Source organism: Peromyscus leucopus, chromosome 19 (assembly GCF_004664715.2).
Source record: "Peromyscus leucopus breed LL Stock chromosome 19, UCI_PerLeu_2.1, whole genome shotgun sequence".
Taxonomy (NCBI): Eukaryota; Metazoa; Chordata; class Mammalia; order Rodentia; family Cricetidae; genus Peromyscus; species Peromyscus leucopus.
In genome coordinates this window covers 37477806-37494263 of record NC_051079.1, presented here as the reverse complement: position 1 = coordinate 37494263, position 16458 = coordinate 37477806, and the positions used below count along the sequence as shown (strand labels likewise).

The 16458-nt window shown below is 36.9% G+C and overlaps 1 protein-coding gene across 3 annotated transcripts in view; it reads right to left on the bottom strand.

Moving 5' to 3' along the window:
- Positions 1-4608: 4608 nt before the first annotated feature.
- Dmxl1 (Dmx like 1) overlaps positions 4609-16458 on the bottom strand; it is a 150353-nt gene continuing 138503 nt past the window's right edge. For all 3 annotated transcript variants that reach the window (XM_028871805.2, XM_028871806.2, XM_028871807.2), the window contains 5 exons: positions 14348-14440; positions 13026-13117; positions 12044-12096; positions 9471-9688; positions 4609-6695 (listed from right to left, as the gene is read on the bottom strand). In XM_028871805.2, the coding sequence (XP_028727638.1) occupies positions 6471-6695; positions 9471-9688; positions 12044-12096; positions 13026-13117; positions 14348-14440 (681 nt within the window). In that variant the 3' untranslated portion in view covers positions 4609-6470. The remainder of the gene's footprint in view (positions 6696-9470; positions 9689-12043; positions 12097-13025; positions 13118-14347; positions 14441-16458) is intronic.

Genomic DNA, 16458 nt, shown 5'->3' with positions numbered 1-16458 from the left:
AGTCCTTTTTCTGAAATCTTGCTGTTGCTTTACCAACTAGTTTACGTAATAATCTAAGTCCCTGGTCATCTCAGCATTCTCAGCATCTTCACCAGGAGTAGGCTTCGTCTCAAGAAGTCACTGCTCATCTGTATGAAGCGGCTCCTGTGTACCTAGTGGAGCACATCAGTCACTTTATTTTATGAGGCAGTCTGCACTCTGTAGAACAGGTCTGTCCTGAACTTTCAGCAATTTTCTTTCCTTGGTCTCCCACATGCTTGGGTTAATAGGAGTGAGCCACAGTGCCCAGTTGTAAGGTTCCAGTTCTACCTTTACTTCTTAGCTGTTTCACCAACTATACGGTCACCCTGTCCACTCAAGCCCCGAACCACTCAAAATCAATTTTCCTCAAACTCTACTTATACTTCCTCCTGTGACTCACAAATGTTCTTCATGGCATCTGGAAATTCAAATCCTCTCCTGGTTTTTATTTGACTTTGCCCAATTCCACCAGAAGAGCCACCATCTGTGGCATCTGAAGTGTTAGAAAATGCATCCCTTAGGACTTAAAGTCAAAATCACCCCTTGACTTTCTCATTATAGTTGTAATTCCAGAGTACAACCTCATCAGAATTCTAAGGTAACAAGGACATTGGCAATCAACAATATTTAGAAAGGAATCTTCTTATGGCCAGTAAATTTCAACAGCAGGCTTAGTCAGTAAACTCTGTTGTAAACAGATATATGGTCACCTGACTTTGTTGTTTCATTTATATAGCAGCTTAGAATTTAGTATAATTCTTAAAGAGTCCAAGTACTTCTATCCTTTTTAGCCTGGCATTCACTGACTTACCCATTGTTGGCTCTAACAGTCCCAGATTGCTATGGCTCTCCAAGATAAGGTTGTTTCGTCTACAGTCAGTCTTCACAGCCCTTCCCAGGGCCTTTCTGAAAACTTGCTGCAGCTTCTATGACAGCATTGTTATCACCTTGCGTTCATGTTATAGATGGGTGCTCGTTCTCATTGAATCTCATAAACCAGTCTCCGCTAGCTTCAAACCCGTGTTCTGCAGCTTTCTCTCCTCTCTGAGCCTTCATAAACTCGAACAGTCATGGCCTTAAACTGGATTACACTTCGGATTAAGGGAACGTTACATCTGCTTTGATCTTCTAACCAGACCACTAAAACCTGTCCCGTTCCAGCAAAAAAGCTCTTTTACTTTTTTGTCACTCATGGGTTCACTGAAAGGTTGTACTTTTACTTCCTCTCAAGAATTTTTCTTTGCATTTACAACTTGGCTGTTTGGCAAGGAGCCTCACTTTTGGCTTAGTTCTTTCTCCACCCCCTTAAAAAAATGAAACAAAATGTGTATGTGTGCTTATGTGTGTAGTTCCATCTTTCTCCTTCGTGGATTCTGGGGGGTCAAATTCAAGTAGGTTATCAGTTTCAGCAGGAAGTACCTTTATTCACCGAGTCATCTTGCTAGCCCTGGCTTAGTTCTTTTGACATACTTCTTCACTGAATTTAGTTATGTCCTTGGTTTTGATTTAAAGGGTGAGACATAAGACTCTTCCTTTCACTTTAGCACATAAGAGGCCACTGTATAGTTGTTAGCTGGTTTAATTTCAATGTGGCATCTCGGGATAGGAAGGTCTAGAGAGGAGGAGAAAGACTAGGTAACAGTCAGGGAGCAGTCAGAAAGACATGTCTAGATTGAGTTTGCAGTGTTCGATGGATATAGCAGGAAGCCCCCAAACACTCATAATGTGATCAAAATGATAGAGTGATAATTATTGTTTGAAAAATAATTACTAAAGTGTGACAGCTATTAATGACCAGGCACCATTGGAAAAATGGCACTGATAGTCACGTTTGACCACCATTACCACAAACCTTCAATTTGTAAAACATCCAACATTATCTTCAAAGCACAAAAATAAAGTGATAGATGCCTTTACACAACTTTTTTTCTTATAACATTCCATTAACTACTACTAAGGATATTTTATAACTTCTAATGTGCTGCTCTGGGAAATGGTTATTCAGTTTGATCTTTCTCTAATAACTTAAAGTCATACTATCTACAGGGACACTGACATACCTCTCCACAAATAATTTCTTCTAAATCTGCTTGCCTTTTTAACTGGCTAAGGTCCTCTGTCACAAGACATTCTCTCTCTCTCTCCTTGTTGTTCTTGTTTTGCTTTGTTTTTTTTTGAGACAGGGTTTCTCTGAGTAGCCCTGGCTGTCCTGGAACTCACTTTGTAGATGAGGCTGGCCTCGAACTCAGAGATCTGCCTGTCTCTGCCTTCCAAGTGCTAGGATTAAAATCGTGCTCTACCACTGCCTGGCTAAATTTCTTTAATAAAATATGTCTGTCTTCTAATCCGGTTAATAATATCATTTCCACTTTAAAGCTGTACAAAAACATTTCTTGAAATGTCTTTATATTGTTTCAGTTAATGAGATCTATTTGAACGTTTTTGCTGTTAAAAAAAAAAACAAACAACTAAAACTCATTTTTAACAACAGAAATGTAGACGAGGGCTAAATGCTTAATTAGTTTAGACCCAATGCCTTTATAAAGTTCTGGTAAGCACAACAGCAAATTTTCTGTCTTACCTAAAAGCAAATAGTGGAACCAAAGTGGGGAAAAGTAATGAGTGTTTCAAAATAAGAGAAATCCTGTAGAGCATGAGACAGGCTTTGTTAAAAAGTCTCTGTAACAATGCTGGTTTCCGAAGGCCACAGTGTTGCTGGGGCCATGCTGATCTGAGTGGCCAACACCACCAACAGAGGCCATAGTGACATCTGGGTCGAAGCTGCTGCCAGCAGGTCCTATTGCAGCCTGGTTATGTGTTGTTTGTGGCCTGGGTTGCCACCAAAGGCCACATGGATGCCCAGGGTCTAAGTGGCTACCTGTGGCCACGCTGCTGTCTGAGGGCCATGCCAATCTGAGTGGCCTATGCTGCCACCTAGTAGTTCCATTGTGATGTCTGGGCCAGAGCTGCTGCCGAGGGCCATGTCTGTGTCTATGGCCCTACAGAAGGCCCCAAGGTCTGCTTTGATGTCCATGGCTTCTGTTATCACGGAGGACACTTCAGATAGCTGGGGGTCTAGTCAGACACCTGAGGCCACATTGGTGTCCTTGGGCCATGCTGCCACCAGGGCTATACTGGTCTGGTTGGCCTGCGCTGCCACCAGGGCCGGGGTGATGTTCAGGCCCAAGCTGCACCCAAGGGTCATGTCTGGGTCCATGGTCCTGCTGCAGTGGGGATCGGACCTCTGTGGCCCAAGAAACCACAAGGGACCGTAGCGTTGTAATCCAAGGGCCTGCTGAGCCAGCCCTGCCCTTCACTGGCCGCTGCAACAGAAGCTAGGCCAGCCCCTTAACGGAGAGCTGGCCCCACACTTAGGAGAGATGGCCCTACCCCTCACTGCCCCAGAGCCATCATCTCTCATGGCCCTGATGGTAGGGTATAGAAGAGCTGGCTCTAGCTAAGGGGACAGCCTCTGCAGGACTGACCAAATCATTTGCTACCCAAAACCACATCCAGGGTTTGGGTTGGACCACCCCAGCATCTACCCCATCCATGACCTGATGCAGTGTGAAGGGACTAGTCATGCGGAACCATGGCCCCAGGATCTCCATGACTCAGGGCAAAGGTGGGATATCTGGGAGGAGTTTTGATAAGGGTCCAGTGTTGATGTACCAGAAGCCAGAGGCCTTGAACCAGACCAACAACCCACTACAATGAAATTTGCAAGTAAAGGGGAGCAGACAAAAGGGTATACTGCAAGACACACCACAGCTCCCAAGGCCACTAAGGCAAATGAAGTGTTGGAGAGGTGGGAAAGATGGAGGAACGAAGTGGGGTTTTGTTTGTTTTTAATAGTTTTTAAATTTTCTTTTAGGGGGGATGCTATGAAGGTGAGGGGCAGACATGGAGGGACTGGGAAATGAGTGAGATTGGGGTGCATGATATGAAATTCCCAAGAACCAATAAAAAATTATGTTTAAAAAAAATCTCTGTAACAAAGCCATCCTCAGAAAACAAAGCATTTAAGTGTATTTTGATGTGTTCATTCCATTTGTATGAATAATGAAAATGTAAGTATATGTGTATTTATCTTTATACATTTCAACTATTTTTATTCCTATCTGTAGTTGTTTTAGAGAAAATGGCCCCCAAAGGGAGAGGCACTATTAAGAGGTGTGTGTGGCCTTGTTGGAGGAAGTGTGTCACTGTGGGGACAGGCTTTGAGGTCCTTTTGCTCAAGTTCAGTGTGAATCTCGGTCTACCTCCTGTCAACATGTAGCAGCTACCTCTCCAGCACCATGTGTGCCTGCATGCTGCCATGTCCCACCAGGATGATAATGGACCAAACTTCTCAACAGTAAACCAGCCACCACAATTAAATGTTTTCCTCGTAAGAGTTGTCATGGCAGAAACCGTAAGACACAATCTTTAATGATTATCCATTAAGTAATAAAGACTACAGAAAAGAATGAGAAGGTATTTGAGGAAGTTAAATTCTCTCTACAACTGTCACATATATAGAAATTCTGAAATTCAAAATGTCACATACTTAAAATCAACTAAACTGGCAGAAACACAACAAAAACATGCGAAAAAAATCACTACATGATTGTTTATTTAAAATATGACTCTGGATGTAAATACATATGGGCTTACATAATGTGGTTATTCGTATAAACCCTCGATTAGAATGCTCAATAGTTCATACCCAAAGCCTCTTGTTTTTAATAAACACGATAAATTTCCTTTCTTATGGAAAGTGTTTAAAGCCTTTTGAATCTTGATTTGTGAAGAGATTACTAAAAAATAACTTAGCTACAACAAAGAATAATATTGTTTGCAATGTTGTCACAGATTTCTCTATTGTAAAATAGTCATATATTGTTATTGCACAATTTACAGGTACAGGTTACTATGTGCATATAAACTCTCTATAAGGACAGTGTTTTCACTGTAACTTGCTCACTATATTTAAAATTATGAAATACGATTTACAAAACCTTTAACAATATACTTTTATAATAAAAGTATCCTGAGGATATTACAAAATTCATTTACCAGCCCTTCATTTCTTTGCTTTGACTCTTTAATTCCAAATAGTTTTCCATATTTCCTTACATAAAAATGGTCAGTTATAGTTCTAACTAAAAATAAATTTAAGCTAAGTCATATATAACTGTCCCTTAAACACTTATCCCCATCTACTGCCAGTCTCATTGGCTAAAAATCAAGTATTTATCAAGTTTTTTATAATTCTGAATCAGAAAAGATATAGCATGAAACAGACAGAAATAGGGTTAGCATATTGAATTAGAAGCATTGTAAATTTTAAATATTTTGGTCAAATTTTATAATAAAATAATATATTTTGGCAAAAATAATAAAATATAAGGTTTATTTCCTATCAATGGTAGATCTGAAGGGCACTGTACATTTATAAATACTATCTATTTAATTTGACTGTTTTTACAATGTTTCTAAAAACACTGCTATAACATTTTCAGAATTTTGAGACTAAATTAGCCTAAAAAGAAATAAAATTAAAACACAATTTAAGTAAAATGTCTGATAATCAAAACTGGAAACAAATTCATAAATGTAAATGCCTTGTGTGCCACATAACATCTTTATTGCCTACTGAGACTTATTTAATATCTTTAAAATAGTAATCTTTGAATTCTTAAATTACTTGAAAATTAAAGTGATAATTAAAATAACAAAAAAAATCGCAAGAAGAGTTTTATATTTGTGGCAGGTGTTATGGCACTAAACACATGAAAAAACTTGGTAGTTTCTGTTTGTGTATATACAATATCAAGTAAGATGTGTAAGATATATATATATATATACACACATATGTACATATACATACATACACATAAATACATTTACATACACACATCTGGGCTATAGAAGGGGAAGAGGAAAACTCTAATGAACTTCTAGGCTCTTTCACACTGAAGTCCCAATAGCAGTTTTAATGGAGATTTCTTATCTTACCTATATATAAACTTCTCATTATTAACAGGAAAAGAATTGTGTCTGTGTGATAACGTATTGAAAATGTAGTCAATAAGTGAGTATTATTTCGGCACCTGTCTTAAAGGGTTTTCCTGTCAATGGAATTCATGCAGTGGGGTCTGCAGAAGGGTTTGTAACAATGAGAAAACAAAGTTCCTTTAACATGATGACATATTTACTAAAATATACTATAAATAGTATGACTACAGCATTATTTATACATTCTAACATTCTACGTTAGGCAATAGGATCTAACTGAGTGACTTGTAACTTTTAAGGCATCAGTGCATCAAGGGCAAAGCTACATAAAATAAATATGAGAAGAAGAAAGCATTAGCTTATCCTTGGTACAAGGGATTACTGCATACTGCATCTGTTGGCCACGTTCACAAAGCAGGTCATAAATCATACACCCTCTTGTGAAAATGTTACAGCATCAATTTTACATCATTCTTTAACACCTCATTTAAAGGGCTAAACTGATCCGGTAGTATCCTCATTTTCATTGTTCCATCAGCTCCACAAGAGAAAATGTGATTTGCTGGTCCTGTCTCAATTTGCATGACTCCAGTTCCAATATTTCTAAAAATAGACTGCCGAGCATGTTCGTTGATAAAAGTATGGAGAAGACTAAAGGTAGAAAGACTCCAAATCTGAAAGATATGAAGGACAAAATGAAAACTTGGGCTGGTGATTGACTTAAAAATTCAAAAGAAAATGTAAACCTGCCTTCCTGTGCAGGTAAGATATTTCTACAAGGATGGAGAGTACTATAATCACAGCCTCCTGATTCTCTATCGGCCGTAGCCATTCATCAACTGCTTTTATTATTACTCAAAGTCCATCCAGTGAGAGCACAAATTATTAACAATGCAATGAAGATGAGACAGCCTGGGTACAAAGAACAGAAGCTTGCATCAGTGACTATAATCAAGGTTTTGCTGTGCAGCTACTATGGGGTATTACTTCCTTGTAATACTGAATACTCAGATATCAGAAAAGATGCAAGGATGAAAGTAAACTGACATCTAGAGGCTCTCTACCCCAGTAAAGCTTAGACAAAGTCAATTACTAAAATTCTACAATACTAATTTCTAAAAGTTTCTAGTATAAGCCCTCATCAAGACATGTGTCTGTTTTAAATCAAATCCCAAATGTCTTCTCTCATTAAAGCCCTGTGTGGAAAGGCCTTCAGGATATCTGTTTTCCAGTTTGGAGAAAGCAATCTACTTTCTGGTTTTTGATATCACTTAGGGGAAATACCTTTTTCTCCAAAAAAATAAATAAATAAATAAATAAATAAATAAAACACTCATCAATTCACACTACTTTTACATGAATTTGTTAAATTATGCCTTTTGAACTTTATTTTTATTTTCTGTGGATGGATGACTTACTACACGTATGTATGTAAATCACAGGGGTGCTTGATGCCTGAGGAGGCCAGAAGTTACAAGGGGTTGAGAACTACATGTGGGTGCTGAGAATAAAACCTGGATCCTCTGTAAGAGCAGCCTGTGCATTTAAGCACTGAGTAATCTCTCCAGCCCTGGAGTATATATTTTCAAATATTTTAAAATCTAAACTCCAGAACTAGTGTAGAATCTAAGAATAGCTGATCTAAATCAGTTTATCCTACTCCAAACTCAAGTCTGTTTGAGGTACACTATGCAGGCACAGGGAAGAAGGTAATGCAATCACACTGCTGTGTCACAGCAAGACCACTATGTTAACTGGGACCAACATGGCCAACTCAGGTGACGGCTAACTGTCCCTCTGCTTGGCTACACCGAGATGTCCAGATCAACAGTGGGCAAAATGGCCTGCTTCCACCATGTATCTGATGTCACAACACACCCAAAAAACCCTATTAAGTACAGAAAAGGGGAGAAAACCCTATTCTGGCAAAATCCAGACCTATTCCCAGATTTCCCTATAGCCCTTCACCTCATGAACAATCCCTTCCTCCATTCAGGTTTGTTCATTATATGAATTATCCAAAATCCTAGCCATGTGACACTATTTCTTTTCTTTTCTTTTTTTTTTTTTTTTTTTTCGAACTTTCTGCGTAGTTTGTGCTTTCTGACTACTTGTACCGGCTGTCGACTACAGAGATCGTCTTGCTCCGAGTGCTGTTAAGGCGTGCCAAGGCGTGACACTATTTCTTAAGTGTGTACTTCTACTGTGTTATGAAATTTCTTCTCGGTCTTGTGCTTTGTCTTGTCTGTAATTCTTTCTCTAAGGGTGCTAAGGATCGGGAAGTTAACAGGTGGAGGTCTAAATTTTCTCTTTCTGAAACCCTGAAAACCTTTACCAGCAGCCACAAGCTGAAATTAAAAAGTGGCTTCAAATCAGAGAAAAATAATTCTGTTGGGATATATAATTTGTTAAAAAAGAGTACTTTGGGGCTGAGGAGATGACTCACTGGTTAGGAGCACTAGCTGCTCCTCCAGAGGACACGGGTTTGATTTCTAGCACCCACATGATGGTTCCCAACCAGCTGTAACTCCTGTTCCAGAGGACTCAACACTCTCTTACAGGCTCTGCCAGCAACCAGCAACTGTGTGGTGCACGGGCACATGTGCAGACAAAACTCCATCAAACACAACAACAGTAACATTCCCAAGTTCTGCCGTTCTGGGGTTTTTGGGGGTAGTTGGGGGGAGGAAAACAGTCTATCAGCTCTAAGAGAGAAATCCATCTTATTTAACATTAAATATGCTCACACTCACGTAATGGGTTCTAAAAACCAGATTCTTCACATCTATGACTGCTGACCATTAAACACCCTGAAGACCAACTGAAACTGGCTCACCCACTTGCAATGGGCCCACAGAATCTTCCCTCAAAGTCTACAGGTATTCCTTAACGTAGAACTTCACAGCTGAGTATTTTTGAGGTGGAATCTTGCAATATACATTTCAATAAGTTATTTAACATTTTTTTAAATAAGCTTCTTAATGCTTTAAACAACTTTAAAATTTAAGCACAATAGAGTTTGATAATCTGTGAACAGGGCTTATCTAGGTACATTCTTGAACCAGAATTATGGAATCTGAGTTGTTGAATATTATTTTATGAAGACAGGAGCAATGTGGGTTTACTCAGTTAACCTAGAAAGTTAATTTAGTATATATATATAACAGAGCAGAGAGTCAAGACTAATTCTACTATCTGAAAAATACTTAGATCCATAGAAAATTTGGCTCTTAAGCATTAATTAAGCATATTTTAAAACCAATGAAAAAGTAATATTTCAGTTAAAAATAATTCCATTTATGAAAGGATTTATTAAATAGTAATTAGCATTGTTGGCTACAACAGAACTATTATGACTATTAAAGTAGATTATTACAAAAGATATGATTAAAGGCCCAAGTTTCTAAATTTTTTCATATTATTAATACGATGGCATCAACTCTGCTTACCTTTATATTGCCTTCTGCAGATCCTGTAACAAAGTACTCTTCAGTTGGATCAACAGCAATGGCTTTAACAGGGGAATCATGGCTCTGAAAAAGCTGCCTCTGTTGCCGTTGTCGAAGGTCAAATATACACGTGAAACCTTTTCTGCCACCTGATATTAGTAGTTGATGTTTGGGAGCATATGCTAAAACTGTGGCTCCACTATCATGGCAGGTAAAAGCTGAAGATTAAAAAAAAAAAAAAAGTTAAAACCACTTAGTAATAAAAGACCACCTTCTATAAGGTGGTCAAGATGGAATAAATAGACTTGCTTTCCAGCCCAAGCTAATTTAAAAACCAAATGCAATATAAGAAATGATTTGAGGTATCAGGCATGAGACAATGAAGAATAATAAGGAGAGAAGGAAATATGGGTAGCCATAGTGTTGTTTCAGCAAACTGCCTACAGTTTTGTGGTCAGAACATAAGGAAACTCAAGTTGAACTGAACTCAATACCAGCAAACAGTTGAATAGTATCTATTACATAAATGTAGCAATCTATAAATAAACATTTATAAACATTATAAATAATCTGCTAAGAACATTCCTATATAAGACTTTTTATAGCTTTCATATATAGAAAAGAGTACATACAGATGACTCATGTAGGTCCATGTTTAATTTTACTAAAACTAAGGGGTTTTTTGGGTTTTTTTCTCTATGTAGTTTTGGTGCCTGTCCTGGATCTCGCTCTGTAGACCAGGCTGTCCTCGAACTCACAGAGATCTGCCTGCCTCTGCCTCCAGAGTGCTGGGATTAAAGGCGTGTGCAACCACTGTCCGGCTAAAACTAAGTTTTTTAAGGTGGTTATAGCATTTTATGCTTCGGTCAGCAGTTGCAGTTTCTGTTCACCCTAACCAACACTTTTGAGTCTGTGGTGATATTTTATTTGTGCTGAAATGTGGTGATATTTTATTTGTGTTTTAATAAATAAAGCTTGCCTTCAAAAGAAAAAGCAAGCCATTTTAAGAAAACAAAGAAGTCAGGCAAGGTAGCACACACCCTTAATCTTATCACTTGGCACATAGGGATCTGTCTGGATCTCTGTTAGTTCAAGGCCACACTGGAAACAGAGCCAGGTGTGGTGGCACACGCCTTAAATTCCAATACTAGTTAACAATGGAGGCCTGGAGGTCTGTACACAGGAGTGACAGAGCTGGACAGGAAGAGGAAGTGATGTAGCTGGACAGAGAGAGTAAATCAGATGGCAGAACAGCAAGGCGTATAGGTGTGGGTAGACAGGAAGTAACTCACATTTGGAAGCTGCTGAGTTGGTGAGGTAAGGTTGGCTGGTGGTGTTCCCTATTTCTCTGATTCTCTAAGGCCTTTACTCCTATATTTGGCTCCATGTTTATTTAATAAGACTATTTAGAAATTCATCTACATGAGTCTTTCGTTTTGGCCATATTGGTGTAAATGATATTTTGCAGCACACCTAATGTGCATTTTCCTGATTATCTTGATCATCTTTTTATATGCCTACTTGCCATTCAAATAGTGGGAAGGGGATTGTTTAAGAGTCTTGAAACTTGATCATCTTTTTATATGCCTACTTGCCATTCAAATAGTGGGAAGGGGATTGTTTAAAAGTCCTTGGAAACATCATCACTTCATTCTTAAAACTTTTTTTAGTATTATGTGTAAACATTAGTCACCAGCCCCAAGCCACCTAGATTTTCCTCTGTTTTCTTCTAGAGGTCTGCACTTTACATGAAGCTTTAAACTCTGGAAAGTGAAGTCCGTGTCAAAGGTGCTGTTGGCTGTTGTTCTGTGTCACTAGTCAACTGTTTCAGCACTGTACTGAAGAAAACAACAACTGTTCTTTTTCTCCACTAAGTTCCTCTGTACATCTATCTGTTAAAGTCTACGATATATAGCGAGCCGATAACGAGGCTCTCTGTTCTTTCCAACGCTCTGTGTAACTTCTGAAAAAGCCACTGTCACGATGTTTGATTAGTGCAGCTTTACATTAATTTCTGATTAGGCAGTTGAGTCCTCTGAATTTGTTTTTCTTCAGTATTGTGTTGGCTGTTTGCTATTTTCATATAAACTTTAGAATTCACTTATTGATATGTATAAAACAGTTTGCTTGTATTTCATTAAAACTGTATTAAATTTATAAAGTTGGAAGGAACTGACATTTTGAACAAAATTAAGTTTTCAAAGCTCTAAACTTGAGTCATTTTCTATATTAATTTAGATCTTCTTTGACTTTTAAAATTATTTTCGTCCCTTCCTACACACATATCTTGTGTGTATTTTGTTTGACAAATGCCTCAGTGAAATTATTTCAGATGTTATGATAAGCTCTTATAATTTCAAATTATAGATATTCATTGTTGGTGCAGAGGAAAGCAACTGGTTTTATTGTACTGACCTAACACCTTGATGTATGGACCAATTAGCTCTAGGTGCTGAGGTTCATACCTAGGAGTGTGTGTGTGCTAGACAAGCATTCTCCAAATGAGCTACATCCTCAGTTCAAGATGCAAATTTCTTGACTTCTACAGTTGATAAAATGTCTTCAAAACTTACCATGGACTAAACTATTAGCAGGTGCAACTAGAGTATCCCATAGACATATGTTTCTGGGGAGATAAAAAGGATTTCTTTTTAACTGACACACAAAAAAATAGAATAAAATAACAAGCCAAAAATTAAACATAACATTTAAACTTTTTTGCTCAAAAGGTATTGATTTTTAAATATATAAAATTACATATTTAATATATATATATAATTCTCACACACAATTTAAAAACTGTTAATTTATAAAACTAAGTTAAGTTTTGATTAACATGTACTTAAAAATAATACTAACTGAAGGCTGACTTTAGAAATTACTTATGCATTTACTAATTTTCTAATCTATTTACTAAGTAACAAACAAGTCATAGAAAATGCTAGTTATTGTACAGAGATGTGGGCATACACACTCATGAATCTACTGAACACAGGCCAGTCTCCAGCCCTGAAGCTACTTTCCAGTGCAGTATGAAGCTTACAGAGGAGTTTCAGAAGCTCAGCAAGCTCAGTGTGTCTGGATTGTGAGCCTGGATGTTCTGCATGAGAATATAGAGGAAGAAGACAGAGCTGTTCTTGCAAACTAGAAAGCTGCTCTGACTTTCCTATTTTCTTGTGAAAATGATAATACCTACCTAGTAAGGCCATGGTGAAGACTTCCAAGTTAACTAAATAGCATGACCAATAAATAACAGTACCTTTTTCAGCTTCAAGTTTTCTGAATATATAGAAAATACAAAGAAATGTTCATTTCACCAATAATCAAATCCTTTCTTCTAAAGTCTCAATATGAGAACATTAAAAATAATAAAGAATGGATTTTGCTTTAAATGGTACTAGAATTTCCCAAGCTTTATGTCACGAAGAATGCTTTAAATAAGATATCCTTATGATAAAAATTCCTAAGGCATGATTACTGAGACAAAGAAATATACAGCAACACAACAATTTAGTTACCCACACACAATACTTCTGTTTTAGCTACATCTCTTACCTATTGTCGGTTGAAAGACCAGCTGTAGCTATCAGAGAGGAGGAACTAACGAAGACAAAGTCATTGGCTGTCTTGTTATGACACTGCCAAGCCTGGAATGGTCATAAACAATAAAAGTTACTATTGCTAGTAAAGTTTCCATGACCAAGTAGATGTATAACTAAAATGTGATCATGTACTTCATGTCTTTTAAAAATAATTTCTATTTTTAATCTTCTGATCTTTAAAAAGGTTGGAGAATACAAGGAACTTTCGTGGTGATTCTCCCCCTCTTTCTGTAAAAAAATATGAACAGTTCCTAAACCGTCTTTTTCACTTTTGTTCAACCAACACCTTTAGAAGAAAACATACAGGGGTTAAACTTCAAATAGTTACCTATGTCTAGTTAGTGGGGGGAAAAAAAAGAAAAAAAAAACCAAACAACAAAACTGTCTTATAAGAAGACAGAAACCAGGATTTAAGATTATCCTAGATGAAATATCTTTGTTAAGCTGACATTATGAATATTTCAGAAACATCCAAACTTCTAAATAATTGTTCAATAATAAAAAGTTACTACTACAAAAGAGAAAGCTCATAGTACTTCGGAATATTCAACCAAACTTATTATGATCATTTCACCAATTAAAAATAGAAAAGCAGTAGTCTCTCCAAAACGTAAACTTACACAGTTCACACTGTAGCCTAACAAAACTATGAGGCAAAAGAACAGGCTAAGTCCTCTTCAAGGTATACTAGCAATGCTCCCTTGAGTTTATTTAGATCAATACTGAACTCTAACATTTAACATCAGCTGAACAGCCAGAATCATAATCTATAATCCTAATCTTTTTAACATGTATTGTTTATATTTAGTTCTGTAAAGGGAGTCAATGAAGAACAGACTAAATAGAACGTTTTTATTCTCTGAAGGCAAATTTTTTTGAAGTCTGCACAGTCTTTGACAGAGATGAAAACAAGAGTCAGCAGCAGGATGCCCTTCCTACTTTGCTCATTATGAAGAGCCAAGTACAGGAGAACAATCTGATATGTTACTGGTCTGCTTGTCATCTTAATTAGGTATCGGACTCATCTGCAGCTTAGTGAGGTTGGAAAAGTCCCAGTACTTTACATGGGTCTTTGAAGATATGGTGCTGTGCATGCTAACTTTCTAAACTTTACTCAGTAATTTCCACATAATACAACAGGAGCCTGTAGTAGTGACTGAGTAGACAAGACTAGACATTTTATTTATTAATTTTAAGACTACTAGCTAAAGCATAAACTTTGATTTTTAAATGTAAAATTCATGTTTTATGTATATATAGGAATTTTTAACTTACCAGATATGGCTTAGGCATGCTCCCAGTAACTGGACAACATTTCCAGTTTGTTTGGTACAAACTTAAATATCCATCAGCATCAACAATTCCAAACTTTAAAAAAAAATTAAATGATTAGTGCAAATTAAAAGCACACATTTATCCTTATACCCAGTGTGACACATTATCTCAATGTTTAACATTTGACTGATATTCTGTTACCTTTTAATTTCACCTAAGCTTCAATCTAATTTTGAACTATATTTACATATCACTTTAAGAAAACTTCCAGTGTAGCAAGAAGCAAACATCAGATACTTGGTTAATTAAAGTAGTTTGCACCATTGTCTGTAAGTCAAGTCCTTTGAGCTATTCAATACTGAATTAACTATAAGCCACACAAAAACTTTATGTAAATACAACTATAAGTAAGTGTTCATTAAAAAAAAAACAAAAAAAGTCTTTCAAAAACATGCAATATGGAAATATATAAATAAGAAGACCTGGCATGGTCCTACACATCTGTGATCCAAGCATTTAGGAGGCTGAGAAAGGAGAATTGCTCTGAGTTCCAGGACAGCCTGGTCCATATAAGGAATACCATGCTACACTGGGCTGATCCTTTGCCAAAAATAAAAATAAATCCCCCTAGCACAAAACAAAAATACACAAACAACAGAAAGTAAAATAAGAATGAATGATCAAAGTCAAAGAATTCTTTTGCTGAATCTCAATGTAATTTTAATTGGGAAGACACTGAATTAATTAAGTATAGGAGTATATGATAATATCTTCAAAGGCCAAAATAGCTAACTTGGGGGGGGGCATTTTGGTGACAGGTTTTCTCTGTGTAACAGCTCTGGCTGTCCTGGATCTCACTCTGTAGACCAGGCTGGCCTTGAACTCACAGAGATCCGCCTGCCTCTGCCCCCCCCCACCGAGTGCTGGGATTAAAGGCTTGCGCCACCACTGCCCAGCATTTCTCAATTTCTTAAGAATTCCTCATGTCACTTATTAGTCTTATTATCTTAGTTTTGCTGAGATATTCAGTCTTTTGACTGCCCATTTCAATCTGTAATTCACAATCAAACTAATTAACATAACTGGGACACACCACGTCTTCTCTACCATTTACTCAGGATGCTTCCTTGCTAAAGGAGAAAACAGGTTTAGGTATTGTGCTGTTTGGTTATATCATGGTTAAAGTACGAACACTAAGTTAAGTTCAAGAAACCTCGTAGGTAGGCAATGAGCTGAAGCTTCTTGTACTTTAAAACAGATTATATGAAAGACTGTAGCAGCATCAATGCTGAAAAACAACTCAGACTATGGAATAAAGCTGTAGAAAGGTTTGAGTATTATACTGATGCATTTGGTAAGCGATACCTTGAAGGGTTTCACAAAAACAAAAAAGATAGCACTTATTTTTGTACATATTCAATTATGTTGCTCATTATGTCAAAGATGATATTTCAAAGGAACGTACATAGACTAGAAGCAACAGAATACTACCAAAGAAAATTGCAAACATACTGAACATTGAGAGGGAATACAACTGACAGTCCAAGTTGAATATTCTTATCAAAAATGTTTGTACCAGATGAGGGTCAGATTTTGAAGGTTTCTGTTTAAATATTTGCACATACTACACTAATCAAGCACTTAAAATCTGAAAATCTGAAATCCAAAATGGTCTGAAATCTGAACTTTTTGAGCACCATAACTGAAATTCAAAGGAAGGAAATGGCAAGAGATATTATTATTTAGGATCTGTATAAACTTTTAGTGAAGCATGATCCAGAAGACAAACAGCAGGCTAAGATACCTTTTAATACCTCTTAATAATGCTTCAGAAAAGCAATTTGAAATAAACAGCAATATGAGAAGTAACAGACAATAAAAGAATGTCTAGAGGTGGTTCATCAAACTTTAAAAAAATTAAAATATAATTTCATCATTTCTCCTTTCTTTTCCCTTCAACCTTCCTGCTCCACTTCAAATTCATGGCATCCTTCTCTTTGATTATTACTGTTACACATATACACACATAAATATATAAATGGAACTTGCTGAGTCTGTTTAATGTTATTGTGTATTTATGCTTTTAGGGCTGACCATTTTGTAGTGAACAC